The following is a 27,985-nucleotide window of genomic DNA, read 5'->3' on the forward strand; positions in this document are numbered from 1 at the left end:
CTGAGGACTCAGAGTACTCCTCCTCTCAATCTTAACTTTTTTTGTGTGGGGTTTGGTCTATCCCCTCCTGCCCCATGGAGCTAACAGCAGACATCAAGAAATTACTGGGTTGCCCTGGTGTCATATTTTGCCTTTATTGGATAGGCAGTAGTGTGCTTATTAATCTGTTTATTATGAATATGAAGCTCCTAAGTATATAAAATTGAAATAACAACTTGTTATCAAGTATAATCTTACCAGGAAATAGTTTGTATAATTTTTTGCTTGCTTCAGTTATGACAAATTAGGTTCATACAAACTTGATTACAGGTATTATTAACACCTATATAACCCAATTACTTACCATTTAGGATGTTTTCAAATCAGTTTTTCTGTCAGCATCCAACAAGGCTTAGATTCCTGGTGCTCTTTAAAGAAATGTCCAGATGTGAGGAGGTTAAGAGACTCCTAGGCGAATGACAGATAGCATGCAAACATGTTTAGCTACAAAAATACTCCTTAGACCTTCCTCCTTACTGTCTTCATATACGATTCCATAGTTTTTGTCTTGTTTTATTTTGTTTTCGTTCTGGAAAAACTTGTTTGGCTAAAATTATCGTGTATCAGTATACAACAAACTTCAAATATAACAAGTAATTTTGTTTCTTCAAATTGTCCACCAGTGATGGGGACTTCCCTGGCGGTCCAGTGGTTAAGACTCTGTGCTCCCAATGCAAGGGGCACGGGTTCAATCACTGGTTGGGGAACTAAGATCCCCACGTGCTGCGGGGCATGGCCAAAAAAAAAAATTTTTTTTTTCAATAATGAGAATGGCTCCAAAGTTCCAAGTAATTATGTTTTATTATCTCTGACTGAGCTCTTTGTGTTTTTACGTATTTAACCTATATGTACAAGTATTTATGGAGTACCTAGCTTGAACAAAAAACACCATGCTCCTATAAGAATATTTATTTATTTTTATATACGATGTTATTAGAGTTACAGAGTGTGGATAACAGGGGAAGACTCCCTGTCTCTTTTAGAAAAAATGACATAATTTGGGACTAGAGGATAAAAATTAAAAGAGAAATATGTCCTGGGGGCTGGAGAAAGTGAAAACAGAAACCACGCAAACCAAAGATTGGCCTGAGATCTAGGGGAGGATAAAGGAACTCCGATTATGTGACCGAGCAGAACTGAAGTCACAGCTTCTCAGGGTTGTAAAACATTTCAAAGTCATCTAGGGTGACTGTCTAGCCAATATTAATATATCCTATGCAACATTCCTTCCAAGTGTTTGTCCGACCTGTGTTTGATCCTTTAGTGGTGGGGGAACTACACCTCTCTGGCAAATCCTACCATGTTTAGAGACCTCTTTGAAACGCAATTTCAGAGGTGATACTAATCCAAGATACCTCCCTCTGGCTTCTTGAACATTCTCCTTCCACTCCCTTGGGGGCTGTCCTCACTCTAATTCACCTTCCTCATGACATAACTTCCAATAACATCTTCAGTAACAATACCCCCAGCCAGGTCTTCTCTCCTCCAGGCTGTGTACTGAGGGACCTCCCAGCTGCACCTCACATGCCCTAGTTTCCAGCACTGTTAGGACAGGCTCTCTCCTTTAGATAGGATCTACTCTGTTTTTTCATAGACACAAACCAAAAGAACTGAACGGAGACATGCCAGTCCCCAGAGACTAGACAGACCCTGGACATGGAAAGAGAAAAGCAGGGAAAATGTCTATAGAATGGCATCTTCCCTGCTTAATGGACCAGTGATCACGTCTGTGTGAATATCATCCTCATTGGTTGCAGTAAGAGTTCCTGTGACATGGAACTCACTGCGCCCCAGTGCTATGTGCTCTTCTTCTAGTCACTGGTGAGGAGGCTTAAGGCCACTCCAGCCACTGGAAGCTGAGTGGAGCAGAACTGATCTAGGCCCTCTGAGTCCTCTCCCTGCCTCTTTATCCCTGAAAAACAGAACTTGGAAACCTCTCGTAGTCTCCGAAAGCCATGAGATGTGCAAGTTAATTGACTTTTTCAAATAGGAGTTTATTTGTGTATTTTAGGGGAAAATGATAAGCCAGAATGCCGCAACTTGAATTTGGGCTCTGCCATCTACTAGCTTTGTGACCCTGAGTAAATTATATGACCTCTGGGCCTCAGTTTTCCAATTTATAAATAAGGATAACCTATTACATAGGGCTCTCCTGAGGAGTAAATACATGTTAAGTATTTAAAGTAGTGCCCAGCACAGAGTAAATTCTCAACAAAAGTTGTTATTTTTATCAAGATTTCTATCATAACTGTTTTGTAATACTTTTGTCAGTCACAATGTAAATGTTATAGAATGTCTAATTGAATGTTATCGAAGTCATGCAATTTATTTTACAACTTTGTTTCGGTAACAGTATTATAACATAAGTATAACAATGGAGAGTCCTAAAACTAAGGATTGAATGGCAAAAGTAAACTGTAGGGGGGTTAACACCGAAAAGCATCATTTTTCAGTTCTGTAAGGAACATGTTGTTCAGAATTATGGCATGCATTTCAGGATTTTGATCAAAAACTACACATTTCAAATTTGTTTACAATAGAGTTAATAATGTGGCATAACCATATTGTTGCTATGTTTTGCTGTGAATACTCAATTCAGTAAGCGTCTATTAAGGTTACTATTTAAAGCACTGGGTGGAGGGGATTCTAGTAGAATCCATTCAAAAATACCTTAATGGTGTCTGCATTAAGGTACTGACATATAACAGGTAGGGTTAACACCTTGGGGGAAAGGATAAAAAAAAGTTATGGGAATGGAGAATATGGGATAGATAGCTTTGATTTAGGAGACTGGGAAATTAGTTCAGGTTAAATGGCACTTGAAATGGACTATAAAGAATTGGTAAAGATTTTTGCAGCTATTATACCATGTGTCGCTGTTTGAGGGGCTGTTCCATACTGCCATGATGAAAGCTGAGGTTTATAAAGATGTCTCTGTCAGTATAGTGTAGAATAGACTAAAGTGTGGAAATAGAGACTGGTAGACATTCCAAGGGGGCCATGAGAAAGTAAATCAGATAAATAGAAGGAAAGATTAAAAGAAACGAATAGAGTAGATCAAAGAAAGGAAATCCACAGGTTAAGAAGAAGGAGAAATTGAAGATGACAGTAAACATCCCAGACAGTGGTGATGCCACTAAATATAATGCAAAAGACAAAGAACATATGGGAGAAATAAAACCATGAGTTTCAGTTTGATTATCTGATGGAAACACATCCATGACAATTATAACCAGCCGACAGCAGAAAATGCAAATCTGGAGCTTAAGAAGGATGCGGGTTTTATAGTCCCCTGCATATAGAAGGAGCCGAAACTATAGATGATAATGTATTAGTGAAGGCAGAGAAAATACAAAATAAAAGTTTACATCTCAGTAAATGCTCACATTTTGGGAGGAAGAGGAAAGGAATAAAGGGAACAGAGACGTGGTCAGAGTTAGAAGAAGAACCTAGAAAAAGCAGTATCCAAAAAATCAAGAGGAGAGAGAATTCTAGAAGGAGAATGTTGTCAGTAGGGTCACATGCTGTAGGGAAAGTAGGAAAAATGTAAACTGCAAGGAACGTGGGGTCACTGATGACTCTCTGGACAGCACTCTGTTTAACATGGTTAGAGCAGAAGCTGGAAGGTAAAAAACTAAACAGTTGCAGGAGAAGATAGGATAGTACATTTTAAATGTGTAGTTTTTTGTCCTTTGCCAAAATGTTCCTTCTACTCAATTTCCATTAAAAAAAATACATTAACTTTGTTCACATGTGAAATCCTTTCTTTTCTGAAGGAAAAATTATTTTAGCGTTCTTCTGGGAAAATTTTTATTTCTTTATCCCTTAATTTATTTTGTCAGAACTCTCTGACTCTTCATCTGCCAAGCAGGGAATAAAGTCACTTACATGACAAAAGGATAAAAAAATAATTTTTGCTTGCCACTTGCTTTATTATGAGATATACCATTTTCAGGGGTGTTTGGATCAGGAACAATGGACTTGTTTTTATTAGAATGCAAAGAAAACCCCAGCAATTATAGATCCAATATCCTTCTTACCTCCTTTGTTTTTAATAGGTGAATAAGGTTTTTTTTTTCTAAAATTTTCCTAGGATTAAACCTCTGTGTGTAACTGATAGATATGAAGTCATAGAAATAAACAGTGAGAAGGTCAATCCTTTTGAATGGTCAACAGGTTTGTTGACCATTGTAGGAAAGGAATAAAAGTTAAGTTGCAGCTAAGATTCTTCCTGCTCTGTTTCTTCTAGTAATCAAGTTACAATTTGGAGGGTATATATGACTCCAGTGAATTCTAATGGATTTGTGAGAAATTTAACTCAAGTCTAAATGTAGTTCATGTGAGTGAAGTGTCAGGAATCAGAGGAAGCCAGCGACCATTTAAAAATTTTGAAGAAGAACACCTAAAATTAGAAGTAGTAGTCAGCCTTTCTGAAGCACTGAGTCACTGAAACATGTTTTTTTCCCTTAAATCTCAGTCACAGAAATCAAAAAGATACTCGTAAAGATGTATGTTTCATTAAAAAGCTCGAGAATTATAATTTGCTCTCTTTGAAGTAGTTTTTCAATTAGATATTATTAGAATTACACATTTCATCCAGAATATTTATTGCTTTACTCCTTTAGTTTTGGTGCCCATGACAAAGTCTGAGAGCTGATGTGAGAGAGGTATTCTCCCAGGAGCGGCTGCATCTCCATTGCAAAATCTTCAGGAAACTGTCATGGGTGGCTTTGGAGTTGTTTCTGGGTATATAAGGGTCATAAGCTGATGGACTGGGCACCCTTTTTATACTTTTCTTGAAGATTACCTTTTTAATCTAATAACTTTGTACATTTCCACCCTTTGTGAATTAAGTACAAATTAAACATTCCTTCAGAGAAATTCTTTTTGGAGATCCATTCCTGGAGGAACAATGTCCTATTTCCTTTACCTGTCATAAATTGACCTCTACACTACAAGCTTAGAAGTGCCCATCTCCCATTAAGCAAGTAATTAGTGGTGCATTAAGATTTTTGTCTGAATCCAAAGTAGAATGTATGTTTGCGGCTGGGTTGAAAATACACATTGTTTTGTATGCAGGTACATGAGTCTTTTCATTGTGAATAGGACCCAGAGTGATTAAACAAGCACTCTTAATATGTTAATTTATAATTTTAATTACAACAATCTTGTATATATAGTCATTAGTGAATACTAATATAAATATTTTTCTATCTTTTTATTCATAATGCATAAACCAATCATCCAGTTACTTCTCTGAGGTTGCCTGTTTTTGTTTCATAATACAATCTTTGTTCTTAGTTATGAATGCATTTTGTTCGTTCCTGTCTTGAATAATCCCTCATTAAGCTAGTCACTTTCTGCTCCATGCTAAAAAGGAAAAATTATCATGCAAATGTGGCATGCCGTATTAAAAAGCACATTACCAAACACTTTTGTTACTGTCCTTCAATTAGTTTCCCTTCTTTGAATTTAATTCCATTTGTTGTTAAACTACCGACTTGATGTATGGACTCATGAATCTCAGGCTGCTGCCAGGAAAGTGGGGGAAAAAAAAATCAAAGCCTCTTCGAAGAGCTGCAGCGGCGAGCTGAAATGAATTTGCTTCACCTTTGACAGGAACACTTGAACAGCAGTGAAATCCTGTGCGGATTCAACTTGGCTAATTATCCAATTATTTATTTCAAGAATAAAGGCACTGTTTTACCATTAGAGCAGTGTAAGTCAATCTGAGAAATTTGGTAAAGACAGATGACTTAAGTCACTTCTAAGATAAACAGTATCTGTGCACACTTGTCTCACCCAGTCTTTTCGGGCAGCAGTTCTCACGTCTTAGCATCAGGGAAATCCTGAGTACGCGGAAGGGTTGGTTTTGTTTGTTTTGCTCTTTCGACAACAGAAATTATTTTGCCCTTCTAACCACCGTGTCAAATTTCCGTGGCTCTCAGGCAGTGTTGAAGTTGTATTTCTCTTGATTAAAAGCTTTTGGTTCAAAGCAATACTTTTTAATTGCCTAATGATATAAGTCAGTTCTTAGGAAAGAACCGCACATTTAGGAGTTCATTTGCAATATAACTGAAAAATTCATTGCATGGCAGTAAAACAATTTACTGTTAATTACAAGGAGAAGAATTTGCTATAGCATGCTCACAGATTGCCATGAATCATGCAGCACTCCTAGAGATTTATAACAGATGTGTAAGTGGGATGAATTAGCAGGGTTTAATAACAGAGACACAAATCATGCAGACTTCAAGGAGCTTTAATTGATATACTAGAATGTGACGGGCATGAATCACTCAGCCATTCAACAGCACAGTAACATATGGTCAGCTCAATATGCTGCATCTGAAATCGGTTGGTGAGTCGTTGGTTGTCCCATATGGTGGAAGCAATATATTTTTCATGATTCAAAAAAATACATCCTTGTTTTTAAAGAAATATGATGGCAAAGCGTGTTTGTTATTGAACTTGAATGCCAAACTGGGGTTTTTTATAATGATTTTGACATGGCAGCTTCCCCAAATATAGAGCGGCTACTACTTGTAATACCAGATCGTTGGAGACATTATGAGAACCAGATTGGTGCTTGTTGGCAGGCTTGATCCACAGCAAAGTCTACAGAAGAGCTCAGCTGACGAGAGCTGCAATTGTTAGGGAAATCCTTCAGACTCCCGATAAAGCAAACCAAATGAAAAGGATGATGTCGGTTTCAGAGAAGTTCAGGAATGCCCAGATTTGCAAAGAGAATAGAATGAATTGAATGAGAGACCCTTACTTACAAGGTAGGGAAGTGGCTGTGATAGCACCATGACCCCAATTGTAACAATTGGACACAACGTTTAAAAAATCAACCTCTTAATTAAAGGTTCAGTCCTTCAGAAGCATTCTAAAAGAAATCATGGCGGACCAGTGCATCAGTGGTAGCACCAATCCCATGTTATTCCTGAAGGATTATTTCAGTGTAGGAAAACAGGTAATCCTGGTGCAGACCAACAGCTGGTAGCATGCAACATCTTTGTATGGAAACTGGGATCTGGCAGCTTTCGACAAAGCTTTTGTAGCATTAGTAAACCTGACAGACTTGAAAAAGGAATATTGAAGCCTTAGAACTGTGGCTGCCAGAATTTAATGTCAACAATTAAAATTTATTTTGATCCTTACCTACTGTTTATTACTGTTTGTATACACAACAGACCTTACTAATACAGAGATGCACTATTAGATGGAATTACCATCTGTTCAGAGTGAAATGCTGGCATCTGTCTTAGATGCTAAAACTAAAATGATATTATTTCTAACAAAACAAAATTAACTGCTTTTTACTTACCCACTTTAATGTTGAATGTGTGATGCACCCAAGGTAAAGGCTTGTGGATACACTATGTAATGACCTCTGTTCCCAGGTCTGTATTTAGATATGTGACTTTCACGGGGCCTCTGTTGACCTTTTGGCATGGCAGAAATCACACTTTTTAAAGCACCATTTTAGTTTTCCAATGTATTAACTATAGTAAGGCATTATAACAACACAATTAAAATGTGTAAGAATTGAACTAGAAAGACTGTTGTATGCAAAATATTTTGATAGATGTGCCCTAAATAAATGCAAGGGGAAAAAAATAGACAAAAATTCATCTGAACAGAGTTGCCATACACCCACAGCTTTAGGAAAAAATAAACTGTTATCTTCTCTGTTGGACTATTTCTAATTTTCTCCTACACTGACATATAGGAAAGATTTATATTCAGCATCACCTCCTTTATTTTAAGCCTAAGTATCCTATGAAAAAAGATCTCTAACTTGTAGAAGTTAGAGAATGTGGAGTATCAAGGGCAATGGTAGTTTCCATACTGATGCTGGATCCATGATGCTACTTGCTGAGAAGCCCGACTTCAGTTCTATATATCACAAAATAATAAATTTTGTCACACCAACGTTTAATGCATGTACACAGTGCATTAACTGTAACTGTAGTACATTTATTTGTGCTAGAGGAGACTTGAAAATGATTAAAAAATCAATACTTTTCTGTCAGAGAAGCAAGTGTTACTATGCATTTAAGTAGTTAATTGCATAAGCCCCATAAAAGCTTCAAGTTTGGGTAGCAAGGATGCCATAATTACAGTCCCAGCAACTGCCTTTTATTGACGGGGGACTTTAGGGAACAGTACGTGTTGTCATCGCTGCAGCCGTATGTACAGTTCAGAAATCATGGACCCTCACACTCTTTATGTGTTGGACGTGAGGTGCGTGCAAATTATTGATGATCACCTGCATGACAGCTGGTTAAGGTAGTGTTTATTCTTCAAGGAGGTGATTCCCCTTAAATTCTCTAAAAGCACTGCTTTCTGGCCTTGTTTATATCATAGAACACAAGGAAAAATCATAATATGTATCTGCCGTGCTGAGGTAAGGAACAAGATGGCTCAGAGCTGTGGGAGATAAGCTGGCTAGCTTCCTGGAGGGCTGAGGGGATCTATGTATCCAGCACCCCTTCTTGGTTTACTATGGAGAGGAGCTGCTTGAAAATGTTCAAGCAGAAATTTGAAACTGGAAGAGACCCTAGGCATAATCGGGTCTGTCGTGCTCTTCAATAAATGAGGTATTACCCAGCAATTCTACGCCTGGGTACATATCTGGAAAAAATGAAAACACTAATTTGAAAAGATCCGTTCACCCCAATGTTCATAGCATCATTATTACAGCTTCCAAGTTATGGAAGCAACCTAAGTGTCCATCAGCAGATGAATGGGTAAAGAAGATGTGGTATATATATATACACAATGGAATATTACTCAGCCATAAAAAAGAATGAAATCTGGCCATTTGCAACAATATGGATAGACTTGGAAGGTATTTCCTAAGTGAAATAAGACAGACAGTATGATATCACTTGTATGTGGAACCTAAAAAACGCAACAAAATAGTGAATGTAACAACAACAACAAAAGAAAAGAAGCAGCTTCACAGCTATAGAGAACAAACTAGTGGTTACCAGCGGGGAGAGGGAAGGGGGGAGGGGCAGTATAGGGGTAAGGGATTAAGAGGAACAAACTATTATGCATAAAATAAGCTACAAGGATATATTGTACAACACAGGGAATATAGCCAATATCTTATAGTGACCGTAACTGGAGCATAACCTCTAAAAATGGTGAATCACTCTATTGTACACCTGTAATTTATATAATACTGTATACCAACTATACTTCAATAAAAATTTTTTTTCCAAAAAAATAAATGAATGAGTGAGATACTGAAGAACAGAGAGGCCAAATAATGGATTAGCCAATGTTCTATAAGTAGGGTCCTAAAGAAGCAGTCTAGAACCTAAGTTTTCTCCTTTCCAGATCAGTTCCACTATATATCCTCTCTCTTGAAGGGGACTAGTAAACAAAGAAGAAAATGGGAAAATTGATGTTTTCTTTCCTCAGTCAGAGAATAGATAGTCAACAAGAAAGCACTGAGAAGTCTCTGAGAGTCTGAGGGGAGAATCCTCTCCTCTTCTGGACCCTGAATGGAGAGCGCTTGCCAACTGGGAAATCATGGCTACATGACCAACCCAGATTTTATGTTTGAGTCCTAGTCCCAGGGCCCTTTCACAGGTGTTCGGGCCTAGCAGCATTTGGCAAATCGCATTTCCTGTGACAGTTTGCATCTCTGAGAGAAAGTCAGGATCATTTTCCACTGACAAGATGCCTGAGGATGTCTCATATTAGTCTTTCCCCCCCTCACACCCCTGAAATGAGGAAACGCTGTTTGCTCCTAGATTGCTGTCTTCCTAATAGTTGATGATGCTTTATGATATTGACACAGCCGTGCAGTCTTCATAGAGAACAACTTCCTTGAAAACAGATTTGATTTTAAAGACCTGTCAGCAAGCACTTCTGCTCATTTAGTCTTCAGTTCTTATCCTAAGATGGTCAGACTCCACACTACGTAAATTTTGCAAGTGTAAATTTATGCATTATGATATGCTATTAATCAGATTATAAAGTAATAAATGCTGCATAAAGGAGAATGTATATTACAGAGTGTTTTATAAAAGAATGCTTATAAATAGAAGAGAGAGACTAGAAATTGGATCACAGAGCTAATGCAAAAAAATGCAAGAGCACCATAATTTTATTCCAAGTGGAGACAGACTTTGTATGTTGTTAGTCTTTGAAATGATGGATATTGAAGATCCATTTTATACTTTATGCTTATAAGAGGATTTTCTAAGTAAATACAGATTCTAAATGTGGATGAATTGAATCATTTTATAATATGTAATTTAAAAGATGCTTTATTGGCTAATAATAATAGTGCCTTGTATTTAAATAGAAATTTGCTTTGTAAAACTTAATGCAATTATATTGTTTTTAAAAGCAGTTATTTTCAAAGTGTTCCACTGAAAATTTATCCTCATGTTGGATGGGAAAACTGAGGCATATAGGTTTGAAGTGGTTTTTGTAAAATCATACAGAATTGGATAAAAAGTGAAAATTATATCTCTAGAAGTCTGCAGAGACTTTCTCATTATTCCATATTGTCTCTTAATTTACTGTTTTGTGATGAACAAATTTATACCTTTAATCCCTTCACTTTGATGATCTGAGCCATAATCTTTAATTCACCTGTCTCTTAGTCTGTGTTTGTGTGTATGTGTTTAATAGTTCAGGAGTATCTGTTTTTCTTATCATTATTCTACCTGTGAATGTATATGAGACCAGTCTCATTTAATTGTTTGAAAGTTCCCCTCTGGTCTTAGGGGAACTCTGAAGATAATGTCTGAGCAGGTACTCACCCTTTCAAGTGGGCTGGGTTGACTCGCAAGTGAAACTGTAACAGAGCAGCTGAGAGGTTTTTTTTTTTTTTTTTTTAAGCACGTGAATAAAATACACACACACAAACACACACACATATATATACTCTAGTTCCACTCATTCTCTGTGGTTGACTTCCTAAGAATGGTGTAATTGCTCAGCAGAGCAATTCCCCTGTGAATCTAGAAGTGCTCCACTACTTGTTAGAGTTTAAATAGTCAACATTAATTTTAGTGGATTCTGAATGCATGTGTCCTTATTGATTATAATCATTTTGTCATATTTTAAAAATTGCATGCTCTCACTTTTAGTAGACATTAAATCAAACAAAACAAACCTACTGAGTTGCTGGAATTCCTTTTATTTGTTTTGTTTGACTCTGAAATTATATTCCTGACTAAGAAGTGATTTTCAATGATGTATCAATGGGGAAAGGATTCTGAATACAATAGTGGTACAAATCTTCATTATCCCCATCCAGATGGGTGATTGGAGTAAAGTAAAAGAATATCAGATGTCAAACAAATGCGACCTTGAGAAAATAGCTGCTTTTAAATAAGAATACATTTGTTTTCTACATCTGTGACTTTATTTCTGTTTTGTAAACAAGTTCATTTGTGTCATTTTTTAAGATTCCACATACAAGCGATATCATATGATATTTGGATATCAATGGAATAGATGCTATTCTTCAAACTAAAAAGTTCAAGTCTTTGTGTGCCAGATCACTAGGGAATCTTAAGTGGAATACAGGAAAGTAACAGAAAAGCTCAAAATTCCTATTGTCTGCTCCTAAGTAGAAAATTTTAAACAAATGAAAAAGATATAATCGGTCCTCCATTACTTGCTTCTCTGACCCCAAGACTCAGAAATCTTTGACAGTCCTCCTTCCCCAGTAAAGCTAATAGCCAATGATGGCTTCCTGAAATTTTACAAAGATGGAACTCCAAACTCTGGAGATGAGCTTAGTGGGAGAAGAAATTTCTGCATGGCTTAGCTTTTTATTTTGTTTTGGATTATTTTGAAGAGGGATCATAGCTTGTAGAATGAAATATTTGAGAACCCAGCATTTAGCTAATTTTTGGTAAAGAATACTGAAGGAAGTCATGCATAAAATTTACAGATCCGTATATATAAGAATAAAAATATCACATGGCTCACACTGGCGGAAGATGAACAGAATGGTTAACTATCTTTCTAAGTTGATGAACTTTTTACTCACTGCCCTCTCTTCTTTACTAAAAGTGAAAATAGAATCACAATGAATTGTTTCTCTTTGGAAAGCTGGCCAAGCTTTCTAGAAAGTAACAAATGGTCATTGTTCGAAGCTGATTTAAGGTGAATTGCCTTTCTTGGTTTAAGAATATTAGTTTTTGTATTCACATTGTATTTATCTTACATTTACTGAAACAGGCAAAAACTTTGTGTCTGCACAAGGCTGTGTTAACACAGGTGTAAGTTAAGATCCACAGCCTTAGTCTGGGTCCTTGATAAATAGACTTGGTGATTATGACATGTGTTCCTTTCTTCACTTTCACCCCTCAAACCCAGCTGACACACTTCGAGTGGATATGAATCTCATCCTACAAACCCAACTTGTTAAGAAAATGAAAATCGAAACAGGTCTTCATTTTCAACAACTCCGTTGTTAATCTGATCTGTTACCAGTAGGTTTTAGGGGAAGTCTCAGAGCTGTCACTCCTGGGGTTTCCCAGGAGGCTCCAAAGAAATGCTAGTGTCCCTGGACCTCAAGGCGCACCATGGCCCCAGTGTGTATGTGAGCCCTGGGCCCTTACTGCCCAAGGCTCAGGCCACTTCTGGGAGTGCTGTGGTCACTCCAGGGCCCCCGAGGCTGCCTGAGTCTGTTGTACCTGGACAGGAGTTTGCAAACCGCTGAGATCACAGGCTTGTTCTTTCCTGTGGATGCTGTGTTTGGCTTTCAGAGTGGTTGTTTTTTTGTTTTAATTTAGATCAGTAGCTAAGCTTTAAAAATCAGAAAATTACACATAAAATGACTTTTTTTAACAAAATAAAAGATTTGACAACACTGGGTTGTCATTCCTGAATCATCCTTGGGCTGGCACGAATTAGTGACTGTTCACCCCGCCCCACTCACCGGTTTTTCTCAAACCCCACTTTCTCTAGTCTCCCTAACTAGCCCATTTCAACCATTTCCTTTTCCTGCTTGGCCTCTGTGAATTGCAGCCCTGACTCGATACCATGTTAAGACAAGGGACTCTCCCCTTTGTGATCAGTAGCCACTAGCTTGGTAGTCACCGGCTGCAGGATTCACAAGGGACCTTGTAGCTCCAGGGTAGGGCAGGGGTATTCTCTAGAAAATGGAGAAGCCATGAGCCATTAGAGACCAACAGGCACAGAAGCTAGAGCAATGAAGCATCTGCTTGGTAAAGGGAATCTGGGTGGTGCTCCAACAGACTATAATATATAGTATCTGTCAGGTCGCAAGAAAGAATAGAGAAATTATTTGTAAAAAAAACTTTGTTTAATGATAAAAGCATATTCATTAGCCATTTAAATTTTGTTTAGTCACATTTACTATTAACTCTGTGTTTTCAGTTCCTAGACCATAGAAATACTGGAGGCCATAATTGATTTGATTTTGAGTGTAATGTACACAGGTGCATGTGAACATATGTGTGCATATCTGTGTCTAGAGATAGGAGCCAAATTCTTGAATGTAACAAGGGTTTTCTGATATTTAGCACCAGCCCAACTGAGGCCACCTCTGGTTGAAGGAATCAACAGTACAACCATCCATCTTAGGTGGCAGACACCTGAAGAACAGAATGGACCCTCTCCTACATATCAGCTGGAAAGGAGACAGGCAGCTCTACCAGCTCCGAGGGCCACAATGGTGAAAGGAACTCGTTTCATAGGAAATGGATATTATAAATTTCCCAGCTCCACTCACCCAGTCAATACAGACTTTACTGGTAGGTGTGCTTGATATCACTTTCTTTACGAGACACTAAGCCCTGGGGTGTTTTTAATGCTTTTGATACGTCTTTACAATGAATTTTTACTACAGCTGTTTATAGAGATACTAATGTAGCCCTTTTATAACTTTAGCTTGATTGTGTCGACATATTTATCTTTTCAGTATTCTGAAAAAAAAAAGTGGGGTAAGTGGAGGAAAGAAAAGAAAAAAATATATATAATAGATGTGAAAAGGCAGTGGGGTGTGTGTGTGTGTGTGTGTGTGTGTGTGTGTTTTCTTTTGCCCACACTGCGTGGCGCGTGGGATCTTAGTTCCCGACTAGGGATCAAACTCGTGCCCCCTGCAGTGGAAGCACAGAGTCTGAACCACTGGACCACAAGGGAAGTCCCTGAAAAGGCAGTCTTATTGGATCAAAGCATGTGCTGGAAATGACTCTTGGACGCTATTTACCAGAATGTGTTCCTCAGAGTATTCCTCACTTCCTTTGTGGAAAAGAGTTCTGTGGGCAAATGAGTTTGAGAAATGCCCCCATGCTATTGGAGATTCTCAGTACACATCAGCTTATTCCAGTCTCTGAAAAGAATTATAAGAAAGCTATTTAACTTTGCTTAACTATTCCTAACACTTATTTGATGTAGCTTTTTTCTTTTTAAAGTGTAAAAACTGTTAATACCCCATGTTCTATGGAGAGCATTATGGGAAAAAGTAATTTCAGGGAAAGCGTACCTTCTATGGGTCAGGAGTAGAGTAAGGCAAGTGAGGCACAAAATTTAAAGGCACCAAAAACTCAGTAATCCATGTAAATAATATTTTAATACAATATTTTAAAAATAAAAATCAATGCAAAAAATCCCCACTAAAATATAAAAATTTTAAATAAAGACAGGATCCAATCTTCACTGTGTGAGCCAACCTCACATGTCTTACTCAATTTCTGGTCTGACTGGTATTACCATATTCTGGAAGTCCAGTTATCTCTATGAATTACATTTTTTTTTAAATGTTGAGCCTTCTTTTACTTACTTAATTAATTTATTTATTTTTGGCTGTGTTGGGTCTTTGTTTCTGTTCAAGGGCTTTCTCTAGTTGTGGCAAGCAGGGGCCACTCTTCATTGCGGTGCGCGGGCCGCTCACTGTCATGGCGTCTCTTGTTGCGGAGCACAGGCTCCAGACGTGCAGGCTCAGTAGTTGTGGCTCACGGGCCTAGTTGCTCCACGGCATGTGGAATCTTCCCAGACCAGGGCTTGAACCCGTGTCCCCTGCATTAGCAGGCAGTTTCTCAACCACTGTGCCACCAGGGAAGCCCTGAATTACAGTTTTTAAAAACACTATTTCACTACAGACATAGAAAACTCTAATTATTCACGATACACACTTTATTTCCCATTAAAAATTTTTTTAAGTATATAATATGTGTTACTCTGTAAACTCATAATGATATTTATTTAATCCATGAGAAAGTCATTTTGGAGCAAATAGCTAGTCTTTCCAATGCTGTGTATGTTGAGGACAATGAAATGGAATTTGAGCTATAAAATGTAGCTCACATATTTTATTTTTACTTAAAATGGTAAATAGTTTGCTTTTAAGTGAGGCTGGCTGCTGATGTATGTTTGTAATGAATCATGATTATGTTCTAGATGTGATATATTAAGATTAATGCACGCTTAACCACTGGACTACTATATCCAACTCCTCAATGATTATTAGAAATTCAAACATTGAGCTCCCCTAAAACGCTCAACCTCTGCTTAATATTTGTAAAAGTCAAAGAAAGGAAAGAAAAGAAAACATAGGTATCTGGGAAAGAACCTATGGATAAAAAGTCAAAGACTTTTTCTCAAATGGAACTAGAACTGACTTCCTGGTCCAACATTTGGCTTGTGATGTGTTTCTTCGAGGAAACAGCCTTCGTTTCCATTCATCTGGGTCTCGCTGCGGCAGGCATGTCAGCTCGGATTTGCTGGCTAGCCAGCAGACAGGTTTTTGATGGGATCACCTACTGTTGTTGCCGTGAAAGATAGAGTGGCCCGTCGGCTGTTAATAAATTTAGTCGTCTGCGCTGTCTCCCTAGCCAGCCTCAGACTCCGAGGTGCAAGGGCTAGGGGCAGATGCAGGGTCTGGGAAGTTTTCCAAATTCCTCTTTAAGAAAGTTAGGCGGTGAACACTGGCCTCACGAAGCAGGATACTTCTGTCTATAACAAAGCCTCCAGCTGCACAGAAAATGTGTTTGGAGTCCACAGCACTTGAAGGACAAGACAGGGAGATCACAGTTTTGGCTTGAACGACTCCCTAGAGCTTTGGCAATTCCTGGAGAATAAGCAGTTCTTCTGCATTCAGGCATGCTCTGGGGCCTGGCTACCTCCTTTTTATGAGAAGCTTGGCTTACTTTCAAGTCTCTCTTAACTGTTAAAGTAACCAGGTCTCCATCAAGTTATTGGTTTGACCCTTTGGCTCACATGGCAGATTCGGCTGGATACTTTTATTGAGCCAGGTTATGGTTTAACAAAATTTCCCCAATTAATGAACCAGGACAAGTTTACAAAACCAACTCAATCAATAGCTTTCCTTCAACTTGGATCTTCTTAGGTAGAAAGGTAAATGTATTATGAGCATCATGCATTTGTTTTACTTGTATATTCTTTCATCCAATCCCTCTACAGCATTGGAAGGTAGATATTTTTCCCCTCATGGAACATGAGGAAGTGAGGTTCCAATAACTGGCTCCCACATGGTGCCACAGCTACTGAATTTTAGAGGTAAAATGTGAATTTGGAAGCTTCTGGTTCAAAAGCTGGTGCTTTGCCACAAAGTGGGAGGGATAATTCCGTGGCCAGTTGTTTGGAAGTTGTGGAATAATAAGTATCTAAAAGTAATAAGTGAGGATGGAAGATGAAATAATGATCACCCAAATAAACCTTACTCAACACTGCTAAACTTTTTGGATTTGTCTTTCGGTTTTTGGCTTTTCAGGTAGCAAACAGAAATAGTATTGGCATTATTTATTACTTGCATCTCCAAAGACATCTGGGGATAAGATTTTTTTTTCCGTAGCAATTAATTCTAGAGTGTGCCTAAAGCTAGATTTTTAACATCAAACAAAATTATTTTAAGTGGGCTGAAGTGCTGTGTGTCAAACACTGCTTTCAACTCACGTCCCTATAAATTTCATGCAGTTTTTATATTCTAAGGCAAATTTAATGAGCAAATCCTGATCATCTCTAAGATGATGAATTATATTTAAAAAGTGAATAATTATAAAAAGAACTAAGATATCTTTTATTTTGATTCATTTCAGAATCTCAAACTCTAAGTAAAAATGATTCCTGAAATATGAATGGAGATATCAAATGACTCAAAAGCAAATATACAGTGATGTGTATTATTATACATATTTTATGTAAGGAAAAAATGTGAGAGTTCACCCAACAATGACAGGATTTGTAAATACATTCATTCCATGGTCATAGCAATATGTTGAAAGTCTAGGTATAATCTATCTCATTATTACAGTTCAAGAAAGGAATCTCTCATATAACTCCCCCCTTACATATTTGCTTTAAATATTTTACCTCATATGATAGAATGAAAACAATTCAAACATATGAATATATGTCTATGTTGCTTACTGTATAAATCAGTAAGCTTAGTATTATAAATGAACTCTGTCAAAATCTACTTTGGGGCTGAAAAATGAACCAGATGAATCTTTTGTAGGATCCACATTTGATCCCTTTTCCTTTCTGATACAGGTGTTCTTTCAAAAATCTAATTTCCAGGAAGGGTGTATTATCAGTCATTTACATCATAGTATAAATAACTCCCCCATTTCTTTATGATTAAGAGTGAGGGCTTTGGGAACAGACTAACAGGAGTTTCAGATCTATGCCCCATTATCTATTAGCTAAATGTAATTAGACAAACCACTTAATCACTTGTGTGCCTCTGTTTCCTTTTCTTTCAAACTGGCATAATACTACTACTTACAATATTGATATCTAGCAGGTAGGTAAGGATTAAAGGAGATAGCTCACCTAATGAACTTTGTACAGTATCTGCCACACAGATTACTTTATAGTCTTTAAACATTAGCTATCAGCTATCACTCATTGAACAAATATTTATTAAGTGCCTACTGTGAGACAGGAGATTTTCTAAAAGTCTTCTGCAATTCATAAGATCAACATTCTATTAATTCATCTGCTGCTGCACATACAAGATATGTTTGCCTAAATGTTGTAACTGGGGTACGAGTAATATGCAATTTCTATATTAAAATGTGATATTTAATGTTGTTATTGAAAACAGTTAAATTAATCTACCTAGTGTTGAGACAGTAGATAAACTACTATCCTCTGGGTCTAATAATGCTCATCTATTAAACTGAGGCTTGTACTGAATGGCCAGTTCCTTTACTTCTAAAATTCCAAATCAGTTAGCATAGGTTATTTAAGTAGCCTCAAAAATTCAAAATAGAAGTTATCACCAAGGCATCTGTGAGTTTAAAAACACTTAGATTTTTAATTGTTTTATGATTCTTTCATATAATATATTCACAATTTAAGATTTACAGAAATGTAAGCTTTCTCTCTACTAATCTGAAGAATTTATGGGGATAAGTTAACTTCTAGGGATAGCTTAAGTGATATGGGGAAAATTACTCAATATAAAATGGATATTCAGTTCTTGAGTTATATCAGAGGGTGTAAAGAAGACACAAGTTCAGCATAATTTCATGATCTTGGAACTAGAAAATCGTGTAAACAATCATAATGAAATAGTCCCCTGATTACACAGGGTTAACAGTACTTTATCCTTCCAAAACAGGAATAGCAAATAGAGCATCCCTCCCGCCTACAACAGGAAAGGGCTATCACCGTGTTTCTGGAGAGAAAAAAATTTTTTTTTGCTTATTATTTTCAGGAATGCAGAGTAAATCCACTTACACAAAGAATTTCGCTAGTAATCAAAGGGAACCTGGTAAAAACAGCAAACTAAAATACTGCTCAGGTTGGCATTCCAAAGGTGACCCTCTCCTTGTCACTTGTTTTTCCTATTAGCGGAAAACAGGTCCATGATCATTTGGGGGAAGGTTTGACTATTGTAGTATCCAGATGCCAATCACACCAGCCTTTTAAACTGCCTTTACTGGTGACCCTGCCCAGAAATCAGGAACTGCCTTTGCGGAGATCTTTGTAGCAACCCACTGGGGAGATGAGCACACATGTGCACCTGGATGTAATTCCCTTTTATTTGTCTTCATGAAAAATGTGATTACTGATGTTGAATATCTTGCAGATGAGAACTCTGTACACTTTCTTCATAATAATGCCGTTCAAGGACACCAAATGATTGTCTTACATTTTTGTCTCTTAGTATTTGCCTTCCCCAAAATGGCTGAACTAAAATGCCTCATGATCCAGAAATACAATTAATTACCGACCCATGAAAAGAGAAATGCAACCCCCCCAAATCAATATCTTTTAAAAGCGTATATTTTACATTTTACTGTATGATATTTATGCTTTATTATTTTTGCATTATTTTTAGTGAACTGAGGCACTAAAACACTGCATTAAAGGAAAGCTGATTCTAAGCAGTTACAGTACAGATATAAGTAGGGCAAACTCCTTCAGATACACTAATTAGTAAAAGCATATTAATTCTGACCTTCAACACCCTTGGTGTCCCACTATTTGTTTTCCTCTGACTGGGAGCAAGTAGTTTTGCCAGAAAGTACTTAAAAAAAAAAAAAAAGAAACACTAAATAAAATGCCAAGTCTTTTCAAAGCATATTTACACCACAAAGTTATTTAAGCTTTGATGTTAGATTTTGGCCACAGTTATTGAAAAGCAGCTCTATGAATCAATTATATGGCCTAGCAGTTTAACAAACAGGCAATAATGATATAGAAAAACAAAGGCAGGAGTAAGAACACGGAACTTGAGAGCAAAGTAAAGAAGTGTGTCTTGGGCAGCGCCGAGGATCCATGGGTATTTCTGATGCAACTGAATCAGAAGAGATGTGACTGTCTGGTTGAGCTCATCTTTATGGACTGAGAGGGACAAGGATCCAAATGCATATCTTCTTAGAATAACAGAAGTCAGACTAACCTATGATAACTAGAGATATTCAGAAGTGAATATTAAGATTGTTTAGTTTTTATTACCTTTAGTAGAGAGGTCCAAGTTAGTTCTTAGGAAATGCTTTCAGATGACACTGAAGGGTGGCAGAGGACCGTGCTTTTTCCCCATTCATCAACTTCATCAGAAAGGCCAATTTACAAGGGCTGCATTTGTTTTAACCTTGCATCTTTAAGGTGACTAATTTTTTTTTTTTCTTTTTTTTGCGGTATGCGGGCCTCTCACTGTTGTGGCCTCTCCCGTTGCGGAGCACAGGCTCCGGATGCGCAGGCCCAGCGGCCATGGCTCACGGGCCCAGCCGCTCCGCGGCATATGGGATCCTCCTAGATCGGGGCACGAACCCGTATCCCCTGCATCGGCAGGCGGACTCTCAACCACTGCGCCACCAGGGAGGCCCAGGTGACTAATTTTGAAGCACATTTTTGTAATGTTGCCTGTGTTTGGAAAGTTAATGGTCGAGTTGGTTTGGAAGTAAATTGTTTCACTTTGGAATTTTATCTCAGATTGCACAAAATAATCATTTCAACACAGGGCTTTTTCTCTCACCAAAATTTTTAGACCTTTTGGGGGGCTTGATATTGCTCAGGTGGTCAAAATGAATGCAATTGCAAATTTGCCTTTGCATGAAGAACGCTTTCCTTTTTGTAAACTTCTCACAAAGTCAATCTAGAGCAGGGGTTACAAAATTCTCCTTTAAAGGTCCAAACAGTATTTCTGACTTTGTGGGCCAAGAGATCTCTGTCAGAACTACTCAGCTCTGTCATGGTAGCATGAAAGCATCCATAGACAATAAGTAAACAAATAAGGGTAGCCAGGTTCCAATGAAACTTTATTTGCAAAAATGGGCAACAGACTGGTAGTTTGCCTATCCCTGGTCTAAAAAAATAATATTAACATAATTTTATCATTAATGGTACATTTTTCTTACTTCCACTCTAATGCCAGGAAGCCTAAAGATAAGTAGAAAGGAGCTCAGATAAAATAAATGAGAGAAACCAACACAACAAAGTAGGTGGTAATGCTTGATAAGTGAAAGTATCTTGAAATAGCATCTTTTCTGCTCAACAGAGCCTTAGGTGGCCAGAAAGTCAACCCAACATTGACCATGCCAATACAACAGAGTAATCTTTTCCTTGAAACAAACTGTTTTTAGCTGCTAACACTCTTTTAACCAGCTTAAAGCATCTGCTTTCCCCATCTTTTTTATTACCAAATAAAGATGTATTGTTGCCTGATATACAACTGTACGTGTGTTCTCACACACTCGTGCCATACTGTCAAACACAGGCTTTCCACCCTGTCCCTGGGTTTCCTAGTAGTCTCAAATTTACCTACGGTACTTAAATTGCCCAGTGTCTTTTTCTTACAATACATTGGCCATTTTGGAATCTTATTTAAGGCTTCGTTGTGAAAGAAAAATGTTTCTGTCTCTTAATGACATTCTGCATCAACAAAAGACTAATTTTCGTTCTCCTTTCATCCAATTTAAATGAGTAGAAAGAGGAACTTCGAGCAGAAAAAGAATCATAATGGTCAGCAGTGATAGTGAAACTAGCACCTATGAAGCTGATTGCTTTTTGATTTAATAAAGTGAAAAATTTTGTATATATTTTCTTGGAAAAAAATAATTAAAATATTTAAAGATCTATAGTTACAATTATTTTATATCAGTTAGGTTAAATATAACACCCATAAAAAAGTATTATGATTAACTTCATAAGTCAGAAACAGAAAGACAAATACGATATGATAACACTTACGTGCGGAATCTGAAGTATAACACAAATGAACTTATCTACAAAACAGAAACAGACATAGACAACAGACTTGTGGTTGCCAAGAGAGAGGGGAGTTGGGGAGGGAAGAATTGGGAGTCTGGGATCAGCAGATACAAACTATTATATATAGGATGGATAACCAACAAGATCGTACTGTACAGCACAGAGAACTATATTCAATATCCTGTGATAAACCATAATGGAAAAGAATATAAAAAAGAATGTGTGGGACTTCCGGGTAAGATGGCGGAAGAGTAAGACGCGGAGATCACCGTCCTCCCCACGGATACACCAGAAATACAGCTACACGTGGAACAACTCCTACAGAACACCTACTGAACGCTGGCAGAAGACCCCAGACCTCCCAAAAGGCAAGAAACTCCCCACATACCTGGGTAGGGCAAAGTGGAGAGATTCCCGCACAGAGGATCGGTGCCGAGCGGCACTCACCAGCCCGAGAGGCTTGTCTGCTCACCCCGGCAGCGCTGGAAGCTGAAGCTCGGGCTTCGGTCAGAGCGCAGGGAGAGGACTGGGGCTGGCAGCAAGAACTCAGCCTGAAGGGGGCTAATGTGCCACAGCTAGCCGGGAGGGAGTCCGGGAAAACTCTGGAGCTGCCGAAGAGGCAAGAGACTTTTTCTTCCCTCTTGGTATCCTGGTGCGCGAGGAGAGGGGATTAAGAGCGCTGCTTAAAGGGGCTCCACAGACGGGCGCGAGTGGCCACTGAAAGCGCGGAGCCCAGTGACGGGCGTGGGACGCTGGGGCTGCTGCTGCCGCCGCCAAGAAGCCTGTGTGCGAGCACAGGTCACTGTCCACACCGCCCTTCCGGGAGCCTGTGCAGCCCGCCACTGCCGGGGTCCCGGGATCCAGGGGCGGCTTCCCTGGGAGAACGCACAGTGCGCCTCGGGCTGGTGCAACGTCACGCCGACCTCTGCCGCTGCAGGCTCGCCCTGCACTCCGTGCCCCTCCCTCCCGCCCGGCCTGAGTGAGCCAGAGTCCCCGAAGAGGCTGCTCCTTTAAACCTGTCCTGTCTGAGCGAAGAACAGACGCCCTCCGGCGACCTACATGCAGAGGCGGGGCCAAATCCAAAGCTGAGACCCAGGAGCTGTGAGAACAAAGAAGAGAAAGGGAAACCTCTCCCAGCAGCCTCAGAAGCAGCAGATTAAAGCTCCACAATCAACTTGATGTACCCTGCATCTGTAGAATACATGAATGGACAACAAATCATCCCAAATTGAGGAGCCAGGAGTCAGTGCTGTGCCTCTGAGGTGGGAGAGCCAACTTCAGGACACTGGTCCACAAGAGACCTCCCAGCTCCACATAATATCAAACGGCGAAAATCTTCCAAAGATCTCCATCTCAACACCAGCACCCAGCTTCACTCAACGACCAGCAAGCTACAGTGCTGGACACCCTATGCCAAACAACTAGCAAGACAGGAACACAACACCACCCATTAGCAGAGAGGCTGCCTAAAATCATAAAAAGTCCGCAGACACCCCAAAACACACCACCAGACGTGGACCTGCCCACCAGAAAGACAAGATCCAGCCTCACCCACCAGAACACAGGCACTAGTCCCCTCCACCAGGAAGCCTACACAACCCACTAAACCAACCTTAGCCACTGGGGACAGACACCAAAAACAACGGGAACTACGAACCTGCAGCCTGCAAAAAGGAGACCCCAAACACAGTAACATAAGCAAAATGAGAAGACAGAAAAACACACAGCAGGAGAAGGAGCAAGATAAAAACCCACCAGACCTAACAAATGAAGAGGTAATAGGCAGTCTACCTGAAAAAGAATTCAGAATAATGATGGTAAAGATGATCCAAGATTCTATTTCCCAGATCCAAAATCTTGGAAATAGAATAGACAAAATGCAAGAAACAGTTAACAAGGACCTAGAAGAACTAAAGATGAATCAAGCATCGATTAAAAACACAATAAATGAAATAAAAAATACTCTAGATGGGATCAATAGCAGAATAACTGAGGCAGAAGAACGGATAAGTGAGGTGGAAGATAAAATAGTGGAAATAACTGCTGCACAGCAAAATAAAGAAAAAAGAATGAAAAGAACAGAGGACAGTCTCAGAGACCTCTGGGACAACATTAAACGCACCAACATTCGAATTATAGGGGTTCCAGAAGAAGAAGAGAAAAAGAAAGGGACTGAGAAAATATTTGAAGAGATTATAGTTGAAAACTTCCCTAATATGGGAAAGGAAATAGTTAATCAAGTCCAGGAGGCACAGAGAGTCCCATACAGAATAAATCCAAGGAGAAATACGCCAAGACACATATTAATCAAACTGTCAAAAATTAAACACAAAGAGATCATATTAAAAGCAGCAAGGCAAAAACAACAAATAACACACAAGGGAATCCCCATCAGGATAACAGCTGATCTCTCAGCAGAAACTCTACAAGCCAGAAGGGAGTGGCAGGACATAATTAAAGTGATGAAGGAGAAAAACCTGCAACCAAGATTACTCTACCCAGCAAGGATCTCATTCAGATTTGATGGAGAAATTAAAACGTTTACAGACAAGCAAAAGCTGAGAGAGTTCAGCACCACCAAACCAGCTTTACAACAAATGCTAAAGGAACTTCTCCAGGCAAGAAACACAACAGAAGGAAAAGACCTACAATAACGAACCCAAAACAATTAAGAAAATGGGAATAGGAACATACATATCGATAATTACCTTAAATGTAAATGGACTAAATGCTCCCACCAAAAGACACAGATTGGCTGAATGGATACAAAAACAAGACCCATATATATGCTATCTACAAGAGACCCACTTCAGACCTAGAGACACATACAGACTGAAAGTAAGGGGATGGAAAAAGATATTCCATGCAAATGGAAACCAAAAGAAAGCTGGAGTAGCAATTCTCATATCAGACAAAATAGACTTTAAAATAAAGACTACTAGAAGAGACAAAGAAGGACACTACATAATGATCAAGGGATCAATCCAAGAAGAAGATATAACAATTGTAAATATTTATGCACCAAACATAGGAGCACCTCAATACATAAGGCAAATACTAACAGCCATAAAAGGAGAAATCGACAGTAACACAATCATAGTAGGGGACTTTAACACCCCACTTTCACCAATGGACAGATCATCCAAAATGAAAATAAATAAGGAAACACAAGCTTTAAATGATACATTAAACAAGATGGACTTAATTGATATTTATAGGACATTCCATCCAAAAACAACAGAATACACATTTTTCTCAAGTGCTCATGGAACATTCTCCAGGATAGATCATATCTTGGGTCACAAATCAAGCCTTGGTAAATTTAAGAAAATTGAAATCACATCAAGTATCTTCTCCAACCACAATGCTATGAGACTAGATATCAATTACAGGAAAAAGTCTGAAAAAAATACAGACACATGGAGGCTAAACAATACACTACTGAATGACCAAGAGATCACAGAAGAAATCAGAGAGGACATCACAAAATACCTAGAAACAAATGATAATGGAGACATGACGACCCAAAACCTATGGGATGCAGAAAATGCAGTTCTAAGAGGGAAGTTTATAGCAATACAATCCCACCTTAAGAAACAGGAAACATCTCGAATAAACAACCTAACCTTGCAACTAAAGCAATTAGAGAAAGAAGAACAAAAACATCCCAAAGTTAGCAGAAGGAAAGAAATCATAAAAATCCGATCAGAAATAAATGAAAAAGAAATGAAGGAAACGATAGCAAAGATCAATAAAACTAAAAGCTGGTTCTTTGAGAAGATAAACAAAATTGATAAACCATTAGCCAGACTCATCAAGAAAAAAAGGGAGAAGACTCAAATCAATAGAATTAGAAATGAAAAAGGAGAAGTAACAACTGACACTGCAGAAATACAAAAGATCATGAGAGATTACTACAAGCAACTCTATGCCAAAAAAATGGACAACCTGGAAGAAATGGACAAATTCTTAGAAATGCACAACCTGCCAAGACTGACTCAGGAAGAAATAGAATATATGAACAGACCAATCACAAGCACTGAAATTGAAACTGTGATTAAAAATCTTCCAACAAACAAAAGCCCAGGACCAGATGGCTTCACAGGTGAATTCTATCAAGCATTTAGAGAAGAGCTAACACCTATCCTTCTCAAACTCTTCCAAAATATAGCAGAGGGAGGAGCACTCCCAAACTCATTCTACGAGGCCACCATCACCTTGATACCAAAACCAGACAAGGATGTCACGAAGAAAGAAAACTACAGGCCAATATCACTGATGAACATATATGCAAAAATCCTCAACAAAATACTAGCAAACAGAATCCAACAGCACATTAAAAGGATCATACACCATGATCAAGTGGGGTTTATTCCAGGAATGCAAGGATTCTTCAATATATGCAAATCAATCAACGTGATACACCATATTAACAAATTGAAGGAGAAAAACCATATGATCATCTCAATAGATGCAGAGAAAGCTTTCGACAAAATTCAACACCCATTTATGATAAAAACCCTGCAGAAAGTAGGCATAGAGGGAACTTTCCTCAACATAATAAAGGCCATATATGACAAACCCACAGCCAGCATCGTCCTCAATGGTGAAAAACTGAAACCATTTCCACTAAGATCAGGAAGAAGACAAGGCTGCCCACTCTCACCACTCTTATTCAACATAATTTTGGAAGTTTTAGCCACAGCAATCAGAGAAGAAAAGGAAATAAAAGGAATCCAAATTGGAAAAGAAGAAGTAAAGCTGTCACTCTTTGCAGATGACATGATACTATACATAGAGAATCCTAAAGATGCTACCAGAAAACTACTAGAGCTAATCAATGAATTTGGTAAAGTTGCAGGATACAAAATTAATGCACAGAAATCTCTGGCATTCCTATATACTAATGATGAAAAATCTGAAAGTGAAATCAAGGAAACACTCCCATTTACCATTGCAACAAAAAGAATAAAATATCTAGGAATAAACCTACCTAAGGAGACAAAAGACCTGTATGCAGAAAATTATAAGACACTGATGAAAGAAATTAAAGATGATACAAATAGATGGAGAGATGTACCATGTTCTTGGATTGGAAGAATCAACATTGTGAAAATGACTCTACTACCCAAAGCAATCTACAGATTCAATGCAATCCCTATCAAACTACCACTGGCATTTTTCACAGAACTAGAACAAAAAATTTCACAATTTGTATGGAAACACAAAAGACCCCGAATAGCCAAAGCAATCTTGAGAACGAAAAATGGAGCTGGAGGAATCAGGCTCCCTGACTTCAGACTATACTACAAAGCTACAGTAATCAAGACAGTATGGTACTGGCACAAAAACAGAAAGATAGATCAATGGAACAGGATAGAAAGCCCAGGGTTAAACGCACGAACATATGGTCACCTTATCTTTGATAAAGGAGGCAGGAATGTACAGTGGAGAAAGGACAGTCTCTTCAATAAGTGGTGCTGGGAAAACTGGACAGGGACATGTAAAAGTATGAGATTAGATCACTCCCTAACACCATACACAAAAATAAGCTCAAAATGGATTAAAGACCTAAATGTAAGGCCAGACACTATCAAACTCTTAGAGGAAAACATAGGCAGAACACTCTATGACATAAATCACAGCAAGATCCTTTTGGACCCACCTCCTAGAGAAATGGAAATAAAGACAAAAATAAACACATGGGACCTAATGAAACTTCAAAGCTTTTGCACAGCAAAGGAAACCATAAACAAGACCAAAAGACAACTCTCAGAATGGGAGAAAATATTTGTAAATGATGCAACTGACAAAGGATTAATCTCCAAAATTTATAAGCAGCTCATGCAGCTCAATAACAAAAAAACAAACAACCCAATCCAAAAATGGGCAGAAGACCTAAATAGACATTTCTCCACAGAAGATATACAGACTGCCAACAAACACATAAAAGGATGCTCAACATCTTTGCTCATTAGAGAAATGTAAATCAAAACTACAATGAGATATCATCTCACACCAGTCAGAATGGCCATCATCCAAAAATCTAGAAACAATAAATGCTGGAGAGGGTGTGGAGAAAAGGGAACACTCTTGCACTGCTGGTGGGAATGTAAATTGGTACAGCCACTATGGAGAAGAGTATGGAGGTTCCTTAAAAATCTACAAATAGAACTACCATATGACCCAGCATTCCCACTACTAGGCGTATACCCTGAGAAAACCATAATTCAAAAAGAGACATGTACCA

At 38.4% G+C, this 27,985-nt stretch overlaps 1 protein-coding gene across 1 annotated transcript in view; it reads left to right on the plus strand.

Moving 5' to 3' along the window:
- The window catches only part of USH2A (usherin), a 790,488-nt gene that overhangs the window by 224,232 nt on the left and 538,271 nt on the right, over positions 1–27,985 (plus strand). Inside the window, exon 20 of the mRNA XM_060088664.1 lies at positions 13,575–13,805. Coding sequence (XP_059944647.1) covers positions 13,575–13,805 — 231 coding nt within the window. The remainder of the gene's footprint in view (positions 1–13,574; positions 13,806–27,985) is intronic.

The sequence above is a fragment of the Mesoplodon densirostris genome, chromosome 2 (genome assembly GCF_025265405.1).
Source record: "Mesoplodon densirostris isolate mMesDen1 chromosome 2, mMesDen1 primary haplotype, whole genome shotgun sequence".
Lineage (NCBI taxonomy): Eukaryota > Metazoa > Chordata > Mammalia > Artiodactyla > Ziphiidae > Mesoplodon > Mesoplodon densirostris.